The sequence below is a fragment of the Myxocyprinus asiaticus genome, chromosome 2 (genome assembly GCF_019703515.2).
Source record: "Myxocyprinus asiaticus isolate MX2 ecotype Aquarium Trade chromosome 2, UBuf_Myxa_2, whole genome shotgun sequence".
Lineage (NCBI taxonomy): Eukaryota > Metazoa > Chordata > Actinopteri > Cypriniformes > Catostomidae > Myxocyprinus > Myxocyprinus asiaticus.
In genome coordinates, this window is record NC_059345.1 from 30,618,203 (window position 1) to 30,630,326 (window position 12,124).

The 12,124-nt window shown below is 37.2% G+C and overlaps 1 protein-coding gene across 1 annotated transcript in view; it reads right to left on the bottom strand.

Moving 5' to 3' along the window:
• LOC127409612 (disintegrin and metalloproteinase domain-containing protein 10-like) overlaps window positions 1-12,124 on the bottom strand; it is a 115,999-nt gene that overhangs the window by 78,679 nt on the left and 25,196 nt on the right. Inside the window, exon 2 of the mRNA XM_051644297.1 lies at window positions 2,379-2,529. Within this exon, the coding sequence (XP_051500257.1) occupies window positions 2,379-2,529 (151 nt within the window). The remainder of the gene's footprint in view (window positions 1-2,378; window positions 2,530-12,124) is intronic.

Genomic DNA, 12,124 nt, shown 5'->3' on the forward strand with positions numbered 1-12,124 from the left:
AATTCTGAATGGATTCTCAAACATTTAGAATCAATTCTGAGTTCAATGTAAACCGCAGCAGTGCTGTGGTGCTTATGTGCACGCCAGATACATTGTGAGATGCTAGAAAGAAATGGTCAGAAGTGCATATACTAAAGCCAAGCGAACTGAACACAGACTGGATATATCACTCAAAAAAAGGACTTTTGAAGGTTGTTCAACTGAACAACTTAATTCAAATGAACTAAAACACAATTCTAGAACATTTTGTTTTCTAGAACTTAATTTCATTGTGTTCTATCCAATTAAATTTGTAAAATTGAAATTTACTGAATCCATTTGAGTTTGGACTATATTAATACTTTTTTGTTGCATTGATGAAACGAGGCAGGGAATTTCCTTTTTCCAGCATGCTTTGCATGAGACTGGATGGGGTGAACAAATTAAATTAAATGTTATTTTATTTTGAGATTTGTTGATGTTTAATGCTCTGTTATATTTGTTTTTAAAAAGAGTTGTTGTTGTTGTTTTGGGGGTTCCCATTGCTTGAGATTAGGATGAGGATGGACTTTAAAGTGATGTTTGATTTGAGTGCTGCTTAGCTCTATACGCAGTTGCTATCAATTTGACAATGCAACAGTTTCACTGTCCTTACACTTGCTCACCTAGCATATAATAATGATTAATAAAATAAAGTTGGACCAACATAAGAAAATGTATTAAATTAAACATTAGTCAATTTAGTTTGACAAACCTAAAAAAGTTGAGTTAAAACTACTATAGTACATTGATTTGGCCTAATCCAACTAAACTATGTTAGCTCATTGAAACTGAATTAATTTGAATGAAAGAATGTAATTGCTTGTAAAAATTCTCAAATTCAATTAAGTAAGGGTAATTACTTTTTTGAGTGCACCATTGCCCCCGACTGAAACTACGATCCCATATTCATTCACAAACTCAAGCTCATAGCAACGGGAACGTTTTTTTCCGTTATAACGCATTATTGCGCTGATTTGCATAGAAAGGGAAAAAAACTGCTGAAAATAATGATGAGACAGCAGTTTGGGAGACCTGGATGCTGTTTATATTTTCTAATTATTTTTTGTCTCCTGCTTCCCAATGCCTTTCTCTCCTCTTGCACTCTCCATCTGTTGCTCATAGCCGGTCTCTTGCTTGTCGGAACAGTGCACATACGAGATGCTTGATTAATTTCTTCAGTGGCAACCCTGCTATTTGTGTCACTTTACTGACACTTGTGGTGTGGAAAGAAACTGACATCTGCACTCTCACAGAAGGAGATATCTCATGTAGCCATACTGGACAAGCAACCAATAGTTGTGGTTATAGTTATAGGCTAGTGATCTATTAATTCTAAATTAATCATTTAATACTGAGTGTGAGTATTGATTAAAAGAAAATGGAGGACAAGATGCATCAAGAATCATTTTGATTTGAGCCAGTAAAAACTGTACAGATATAATAATAATAAAAAATACATTCTGAATAACTGAAGTGCAAAAACATGAGCATTCACATTCCTGCTTCAAACCCCTCTAGTACACTTGACCCATTGGCTTCCATTGTAAGTGCATTACTGCATTTCACATAGCTAATCTGCACAAAGAGCTTAAGTTGTATTAAACCAAGAATATTTCTTTGATGAAAGCCCAATGTAATTCCATCAGTCTCTCTACTCCATCAGAGATGCTGCATGAGGGACTGAAAAATGAAGCCATCTCTAAAATCCAAGAGTACTAAAACCAAGTCTACAAAAATGGGTTGTGTCAGATGGAAATCTGTAGATTAAAGATAGAGGAGAATGTAGAGTAAAAAGTTGGCAGCTGCATTAAACTCACTTCATGTTTGCAAAGTGGAACAGTGAGCTATGAGCTGTTGCTAGCTCATAGCTCACTTGCTAACTTGCTAGTGAGATATTATGACATCAAGCTGCAAGGGAAGATTGTACCTGTCATTGTAAGATAAATCTTGGCATGAGAACAGTAAAAATTGGTAAACCTTGAGCATATTACTAAATTGCCTCAGACATAATTTCTATAGATGGTACCATTCATACCATCAGAGAATTGCTCCTAAAGACATGCTTACAAACCACAGAGATGGAAGCTTTCTGTCTGAGGGATGTTCATCAGACCCTGAAAATATCTACCCCAATCAATTTGTTTCTGCATTGCCTGGAGCGCAGAATCACAGTAAGTCTTAACCGCTCTGTACAGTTGGACCATGGTCAGCCCTATATGAACACTGGGCCTCAGAGACACAGAACGACTCCTCATAAATGCTGGATATTCAGAGGACAAGTATGAAAAAGGCACATCCAAAGTTCCCCAGAAACAAAAGATCAGAAGAAAGAGTTTAACAGAACAGATTTGACTGACCTGCCATGAGCATGGAAGTTCAGGTGGAGAAACTGGTCCTCATGGGACAAAGCTCTCTTAGCCCTCTGGTGATTGCTGTGCAAGATGTCTGTGTTGTAGGACAGGCCTTCGTAATGTTGAATGTACTTACTCAGGGATCTCCCATATTGACCTACAGAATAAAAGAAGAGAGGAAGAGAGAAAAAGAGATTAGATGGCTGGGAACAGGTTGAGATCAGAATGGCTAGTACTGAACACAAGACTTGGTGCAGAAGTTAACAGGCAAACTGTGGTAAAAGGGTGGGAATACTGACCAATTTATCTGTAAATTACAAGGCTTAGGCACATTCTACTCATCCTGCATCTACAGCACGAGTAAGGCAGCAGCGTAGTTACACCGACAGCCTTTCTGCTGCAAATTACTCTGAATAAGCTCTATGGACCTTATTTAGAGTAGTGCAACAGTGTTTCCTGCACCGCTATTCAGCAGCGTGTGCTGACCGTAAAACATGTACAGCACTACAAGTTCCTATATAAATCTATAACAACCCTATAATTACATTTTTATTGTAACTGTTGAGTATTGACTTGTACTCTTAAAGTGACAGTTCACTCAAAAATGAAATTTCTGTAATCACTTACTAACCTTTATGTTGTTGCAAACCTGTATGACTTTCTTTCTTCCATGGAACTTAAAAGGAGATGTTAGGGAGAATCTTAGTTTCAGTCATCATTCACTTTTATTGTATGGAATGTAAGATGCAGGTACAGTGAATGGTGACTGAGTCATATTGCCTAACATCTCCTTTTGAGTTTTATGAGAAAAGCAAAATTGTACAGACTTGAGGGTGAATAATGACAGAAATTTCATTTTTGAGAGAACTGCCCTTTAACTACCTTTTAAAATATTTGTTTAAGGTTTCTGCCAAGAACATAAATGTAAGTCAACACATGACTGCATTACATCTTGTTGGGAAACAAGTGACTGAAGAAAAGGGCCATAATGTAGACTGTATACTTAAAATAATCATTCTATCAGAATAAAACTAGGAGGTAAGCATTGAGAAAAGTAGCCTCCTTTGATATTTAGGTGAGATTGCTGTAAAATGTAATATGTTTTAGTATTGCGAATTTTACTGAATGAACTCACTGAATTAGTGTTGTTTAATGTTCATATGACAACATGTACAGTTGAAGTCAGAAGTTTACATACACTTAGGTTGAAACTAATTTTTTAACCACTCCACAGATTTCATATTAGCAAACTATAGTTTTGACAAGTCGTTTAGGACATCTACTTTGTGCATGACATGAGTAATTTTTCCAACAATTGTTTACAGATAGATTGTTTCACTTTTAATTGACTATATCACAATTCCAGTGAGTCAGAAGTTTACATACACTAAGTTAACTGTGCCTTTAAGCAGCTTGGAAAATTCCAGAAAATGAAGTCAAGCCTTTAGGCAATTAACCAGTTAGCTTCTGGTAGGCTAATTGGCGTCAATTGGAGGTGTACTGAATTGGAGGTGTACCTGTGGATGTATTTCAAGGTCTACCTTTAAACTCAGTGCCTCTTTGCTTGACATCATGGGAAAAATCAAAAGAAATCAGGGGCCACGCATCCATCATACCGCTCAGGAAGGAGACGCATTTTGTCTCCTAAAGATGAACGTAGATTGGTGCGTAAAGTGCAAATCAATCCCAGAACAACAGCAAAGGACCTAGTGAAGATAATATAGAAACAGGTAGACAAGTATCTATATCCACAGTAAAAACGAGTCCTATATCGACATAACCTGAAAGGCTGCTCAGCAAGGAAGAAGCCACTGCTCCAAAACAGCCATAAAAAGCCAGACTACAGATTGCAAGTGTAAATGGGGACAAAGATCTTACTTTTTGGAGAAATGTCCTCTGGTCTAATGAAACAAAAATTGAACTGTTCGGCAATGATGACCATCGTTATGTTTGGAGGAAAAAGGGTGAGGCTTGCAAGCTGAAGAACACCATCCCAACCATGAAGCATGGGGGTGGCAGCATCATGTTGTGGGGGTGCTTTGCTGCAGGAGGGACTGGTGCACTTCACAAAATAGATGGCATCATGAGGAAGGAAAATTATGTGGATATATTGAAGCAACATCTCAAGTTAAAGCTCAGTCAAAAATGGGTCTTCCAAATGGACAATGACCCCAAGCATACCTCCAAAGTTGATGCAAAAGGACAACAAAGTCAAGGTATTGGAGTGGCCATCACAAAGCCCTGACCTCAATCCGAAATTTGTGGGCAGAAGTGAAAAAGCATGTGTGAGCAACAAAGCCTGCAAACCTGACTCAGTTACACCAGTTCTGTCTGGAGGAATGGGCCAAAATTCCAGCAACCTTTTCTTGATAAGCTTGTGGAAGGCTACCCAAAACGTTTGACCCAAGTTAAACAATTTAAAGGCAATGATACCAAATATTAACAAAGTGTATGTAAACTTCTGACCCACTGGGAATGTGATAAAAGAAATATAAGCTGAAATAAATCATTCTCTCTACTATTATTCTGACATTTCACATTCTTATAATAAAGTAGTGATCCTAACTGACCTAAGACAGGGAATTCAACTGTAGCTAGCTACAGAAACTTTACTACAGATAAACAAAAAAAACTGTTATTAATGAATTGCAATGTTACTAATAAATATATAAATATCATAAATAATGAACTATACAAATTAATATAATCTAATTACCAATTTACCATAAGAATAATATAAAACGGGGGGTTTGTGGAGCTGAATTCTGAAGGAAACACTGTAGTGCAATATTTAATTTTTGACCAGAATGGAAATAAGACTGTGAGGGATAGACATCAGATATAGTGTGCTGTCAGAGTATGTAATGTTTTTGATAAACGATGCACTTCTTGACCGGTAAAACAGTACATTCCTTAAGTATGCATGCGAGTAGTATGATCAGATTCAGGACATACCTCATCCAGTAGTGTGGGCATTGTCCTGTGATGTGAATATATGACGTAATAACAACAATTGCAAAAATATTCTACTCTGGTTTTGTTTAACAAGCAAAATTTAAACACAAGGAACAACATTCTTGGTGCATATAGCACTTACAGTTGAAAATAGCCGTCTGACTCGTGGTTCATACTATTTTTTTTTTTTGCACAATATCTCAATATTTTTCAGCCAATTGACAATATTCAATACATATCTGGATAATTATGTATTTGCTCTGAAATGGCTTAAAAGTGATTTGTTTTTGTTTTCAGAGGAAACAAGGCTCTTTAGAAAATGTAGTGGCCATTAAAATTATCGCAATATTCACGATATTGCTTAATTTTATATTGTCAATAAATCATCATGATTATATAATAAAAATTCTATATACCACCACCCAGCCCTAGTGACTGGGTTACCAAATTTCCTTTGATAATGGCTATAAAAACACAGTTATCAAGAGTGGACTATTGAGATTTATTACAAACCTGATTGTCATAAAATCGACTAGACATTTTTTTTCTCTATTCAGATAATTTATACTTATATGCCTGTATATGCTTAATAAATAGCTTAATGGTGCATTTAACACATTTTCTGCAGAGTATAGCATCATGCAGCAAAAACAGGCTCAGTGCCAAACTTAACTTGCAGTGCTGCTTCTGCTACACACGCATTGTAAATATTACAAAAATATTGTTAATATGTTTGCTGAAATGAATAGGTGCTTCAGATGCAAGTGCGAAACAGGCCTTATACCACCAACTCCACAACCTCCCCCTTAAGATGCTCACAACTGAAATAAGGCCGTATCTGCATCAATAAATTAATAACAGGGACAGAAAAAAAAAAAAAAAAAAAATGTAATGTCATTATGTTTGAGCACACTTATATTTCCCACTTCTATTGTGGTAAGTACAATATTTCTGTTTGTATGAGAGTTTTTACTCCCATCCTTCCTCAGACTCAAAGAAGCAACTTCCTGGCACAGTAGTACTTATGCTAAGAATATCCTGACCTTAGCAGGGAGCCACGATAAAGTCACGATACTTTAGTACCTGCTCCAACCAACAGTTGAACATGTACATTACCTACTGCAGTCCATACATTTAATATCAATCTCATTCGTGAGCTATTATACATCTTTTTTCAGTCAGTAAAGTCCTGAAATCTTGACAGGAAGAAGGCATTTTATTTTTTAAACTAAACTATAATGCCCGTTTTACAAAAAAAAAAAAAGCAATGTAAGCAAAAAGTAGGTCTAATATGATTCATCTACCTCTACTGAAGTGTTTTCAGAGCAAGAACTCTGTCATCAGCTTCCATCAGTCAACACAACCCACATAAAATCCCACCTTTCCTGTTTTGAATCTAACTCTACTACCCCTGGGCTACAACCATGTCCGCTATGATTAGTGGTCAACCGATATATTTTGCCGTTTGGCTGATTTGTTTCTTGAGGGTGCCGAGAATAGCCTGCTTGCATGTGAAGCGACTGAGATATGTTAACGACCAGTCACGGTTCGTTTTGTTGTTACGTGCCATTGTGTTACTACAATAATAAACTGGTGTGCAACACAGTCTCATGTAAATGTCCGCATATCAGAGCCGCGGCAGACGCGTTTGAGCTCATAATGTTAAAGTGCTCGCCTGTTTCATTCTTCCTCTCTCTCCTAAATAGTTCCCTGAATCTTTTAACTGTCTTGTCTAATGATAAATAGGTAAATATTAATAAAACTAATATCATATACTGTATGCAAATATGCGTTTAAACAGATTTAATACACAAACCTCACAAAACTCGAGCAAATCCAGCATCCTATGGAGCGCTCATTTATTTACCTCTGAAGCACGTATTCTAACAGTCTCTCCTCAACAGTTCCCTGTAATTTTTATCTTTCTTTTCTAATGATAAAAGGCAAATATCAATAAAACTTCTATTATATACCGTTTGCAAATATGCAGATATCTAATTTAAATCCAGCTTTTTCTTCCCGTCGAGCGCTCATCCAATATCTTCTGAGGCGTGTATTCTATCAGCCAGAATCAAAACTTCAGGATCAGGATCAAAAGTTCCTCTGATTCACAAATCATGACGGTCACTCCGTGACAATCCAAGCAGGCGATCCAGGCCATTAAACTGTTGGAGATTGCTGCTCGCTCTGGATCCGCACGAGCGCCTGAGTGCAAATTCAAAGTAAAAGCGCTTCACGTGTGCCATGAGTAAATGTCTTATTCAGGATGCACTGTATGTACAAATGGTTTGATTCTGTATTTTTTGTGTAAATGTGATTGCTAACGTGGACATGCCATCCATGGTTGCTGAACTACTGTGTGTGTACTGTTATTTCCTTCTTCCTAATATATTAACAATTCCTTCATGTGCAAATAAATTACTAAAATTTGATGACTAAACAGAAATCAGAAGAAACTGCTTTCTACCATTTAAAATACAATATTGTTATTTTTACACAAGTTAAGGTTGTGTGTGAAATTGAGTAAATAAGAGTTAATAAATTTTTCTGCAATTTTATGTTTATGTTATTTACTATATTAAATTGTGTGATATATCGGTATTGTATCAGCCTATCGGCCACCCTGCTCTCTGGATATTGGCATTGGCCATTAAAAAAAACCCATATAGGTCAACCACTAGCTATGACAATAAGCCTAAAGCACCAAAGCCCTTTTCCACCGAAATTGCGATGGTTCTCGTGCCGAGCCTGCGCTCTGCTTGTTCACGGCCGAGGCAATCTGGAGCCTATCGTACAGCGGCCACACTTTTCCACGGACCCGAGAGCCGAACAGTGACGTAACGGGTTACTAACTATGTGGTAGTTTCACGTGACTACCTCAAACATAAACAAACGTGCCGCGTCACAGTGTGTTTGTATGCAGCTTTTACTCTTGTTTTTGAGGACATATTTAAACATATGGATTAATGCAATCCATCGTTATTACATTGCTCAACAACATTGTCAGAGACGACATCTACGCTAAAGACGACAGGTAATGTAATTACATTATATTGTATGAACTATGGCTTAACTTGCTAAGTTCTGTAAACTGTTACTGTTACATTTTACTTAACAGATAACCATGATCTTCCAAACTTAGTGAGTAGCTGGTCAAAAATCCCCTTACAGAACAAAACAAAAAAAAGGGGCAGTGGTGGCTCAGCAGCTAAGGCTCTAGGTTACTGACCAGAAGGACGGGAGTTCAAGCCCCAGCACCGCCAAGATGCCACTGTTGGGCCCTTGAGCAAGGCCCTCCCTTGACCCCATCTGCTCCAGGGGCACCGTATCATGGCTGACCCTGCGCTCTGACCCCGGCTTAGCTGGGATATGTGAAAAAAAAAAAAAAAAATAAAAAATAAAAATAAAAAATAAAATCACTATATATGTGCAAATATATAAATGTATGACAAAATAAAGACTTCTTCTAAAAAAATAAGATGACAACAGTGTAAGAAAAGCTAACAAAGTTGGCAAATATTATAACTTACTGAGATCAGCTGCAGACGACACTGGCAATTCAATGTTTATCACGAGCGTTACTGGCTGAATTCAATGCCCCAGTTAGCAGGCTGGTCTGTGTCAGAGTCCAAAACATCATTGCTCTGTCCACTGTCACTTTTGTTTATGTCCTGCTTATGGTCCCTGTACTCCCTTAAGTATTTTTCAATTTGTTTATGATTTGGTCAATTGTCCGATTGAAAGCGGTGTGCATCATTTCGTGCTGTATCTTCATTCTCGTAGAGTATTTTTTATTCTTTGCGATCTCTCTAGTTTATCTCGGATCTTCGTAAATACCATATCACAAGTAAAGCACTCGTTTCGTCGTGTTAACTGAATGCTTTTGATGTCTGATTTTTTATTGTTGTTTAATAGAGCGAAGTAGTACTCCTTGCTGCAGACGGTAGCTACTGCTGTTGTTTGGGAAAACTTTGCCATGGTAACGAAACATTATCCCGCCCTCGGTCCCTGACATGACTTGCCTGCAATTGTGAATTCAAAACACAAGCTTTGATTTATTGTCAAAATGTAAGTTTTCACATTGGTGCTGTGAGTGTTAATTTAAACTTACGAGTACAAATATTTATTGTTCTCAAATCCAAATATGCAAGTTCTCGAGTTTTGCTTCTGATTTACCTTCATAGTTCTGTCTCTTCTACAACGTGCATTAATTTTTTTTTATTTACTGTGTGACTGAGCCCTATGCAAATACTCTGTAGCAACTGTTATATTTCATATTTTCCCTATGCTAACGCAGTGCTGTTTGGGTGCAGCAAAGTTTACATATGTGGCTTGAACAGCCAGATGCATTTACACTTGACCAAATTTCATCTGGAACGCATCTCAAACCACCTCCTGAAGTGGTTTGAGAGATCAGATTGCAATCCTTCTCTAATGCGTTTTGGAGGGCATTTACACCTGTTTTTTTCATGATCGGATAGCTATCCAATCAGTGAAAACACATGAAGTTGCCAAGTGTAAACAGGCCCTTAAATGTTGAGGCTTGCTGATGTTAGTTTTTTATATGGTACTGCATTGTACTCATGCTACTAAACTTTAAAATCATATTGCATAACTTGCATTGGATCATGTTGTCTTTACAGACAAATGGTCCCAAAGAGCACTCTCTGTAGCCACACACTTCATATTTCTCGATCTTTCAGACTGGTTTATGCATTAAATAGCGTCCTCGTGTGTATGTAACGTGCCCTACATGATAAACATATAAAATGACCTCTCTGTAGTTGTTTCTTCTAAAACAATAATTTTTAACCAATAGTATAACTCGAACAAATTGTTAATGCCGGTTTATCAGCTAACCGTCTACATTTGACCGATATTCTTTGACCATTGACTCGTTCACTGACATTACTATGGCTTGCGAGCAAGTTTTACCCTACAAAAGTGATACGATACTAAAAAGGAGTTATAAACAAGAAAAATTGATGTTCACTATAGAAATTTCCAGAACTTTTCCATGATTCTTTTTTTATATTTTTATCCATTTCATGACTTTTCCGGGCCAAGAAACCACAATTGAAAAATTCCTATATATTTTTAGATTTTCCATAGCCATGGGAACCCTGTTTTTGGGCTTTAAAGTGAGTCCTAGCGAACTATCATTGTACTGAATAGACGGATCGAAATAGTGCTTCATTTGTGTTCCGCATAACAAAGAAAATTATACGGGTTTGGAGCGACATGAGGGTGCATAAATGATGATATAATTTTCATTTTTGGGTGAACTATTCCTTTAATAGCTACATGCAAAATGCCACACTGGGACTTCCATGTACATTTTAAAATGTACAAACTAATCCCTGAATCACTTGAACTGACCAAATCTAATGCCATTTTTGATACAGAATTTTAAATCAGAGATGCTACTAAACATCTCTGTCTTACCACTTTCTTAAGTCACAAGACAAGGATGGATTGAGAAATTAATCTAATGACATACTCCCTAGGATTCTTAATGACCAAATAAAAAAATGCATTACAAATTATTGCAATTTTCCAACAAAATCTTTGTAAATATATTGTAAATATGCAATATATTACACAGTCCTATCTAATACACATAAACCTAGTAGCCAATAGCTTTTTGGATGATTAATCCACATAGCCTATTCCTGAAAGAGATTAAGATCATCTAAAAGAAAAATTTAATTCATACAGATTTTCGTAACTTTCAACTCCACACTTCTCAATGGTTGAGAGATGTTTAGGAAGCAAAGGCAGCAAAACATTTGCCAGGAAATCTGACAAGCACCAGAGAATAAAGTCGAGAGAAAACATCAGAGTCTTTGCTGGGAAACACAGATCACTCAGAGACAAACATGACGAGTGAAATAAAACAGCAGCAAACGGCCTTGGTTTCATTTCTGAGGAAAGCATTTTTGAAGAAAAAATAAAAAAATAAATCAGCTGACCTTGAAAGTGCACCTTGGTTTGATGCAGGTTTTAGTTCCAAATGCTACAAACACACTGCACTTCCCTTATAAGTCAGGTGGAGATATACGGGTTCTGAGAAATAAGATGTTTTTTTAAAAACTTGAAACAATTGTGCGAGTTGGACAGTGTGTCTGTGTATGTTTGCTGGGGGTGACTGATTGTACACCTGTGTAGTGGTGATAAATCCTCCTGTCATCTGGCCATACAGAGAGAGAGAGAGAGAGAGAGAGAGCAGAAATCAGTAACAGCACTGCCTCTGAGGAGCAGAACACTCCAACACTCATTCCAATTCCACACACATTAGTGCTTCACCCTCTAAACTTGCCTCTATCTCCCTCAATCTCAAAGCAAACTCCCTTTTCCCCAGTGCATCTTTCTCTTTAGCCCTCTACAGTAAGTTCACTCCAGATATAACATGAATCTAAGGTAAAAGGTTAGATTTTCATTATGTTTAACGGCTGGAAACTGCTGATTAATGAGGGAAAAGGGACAAGTCCGTTTTCAGCCAGTCTGTGAGCAGTTTTTGGGTGGGGAAAAAACTTTCCTGAACTCAAAAAAAAAAAAAAAAGGCAATTTATTCTAGTAGCCTAAGTCAGAATTTAAGATGAAAAAATAAATGACATAAACCAATAATAAGTGACATTATTACTGTATTACCCTGTGAAGAGGAGGAAGGCGTGGCCGGGCCGAGAGGATGCACGCCCGGCGCTGAGTTGCCCAATCAGCGCGATAGAGATAAAAGGTGGAGCCGGGAATGCAAGAGAGAGAGAGAGAGACGCACTAAGCTGCGTGTGTGTGTCATT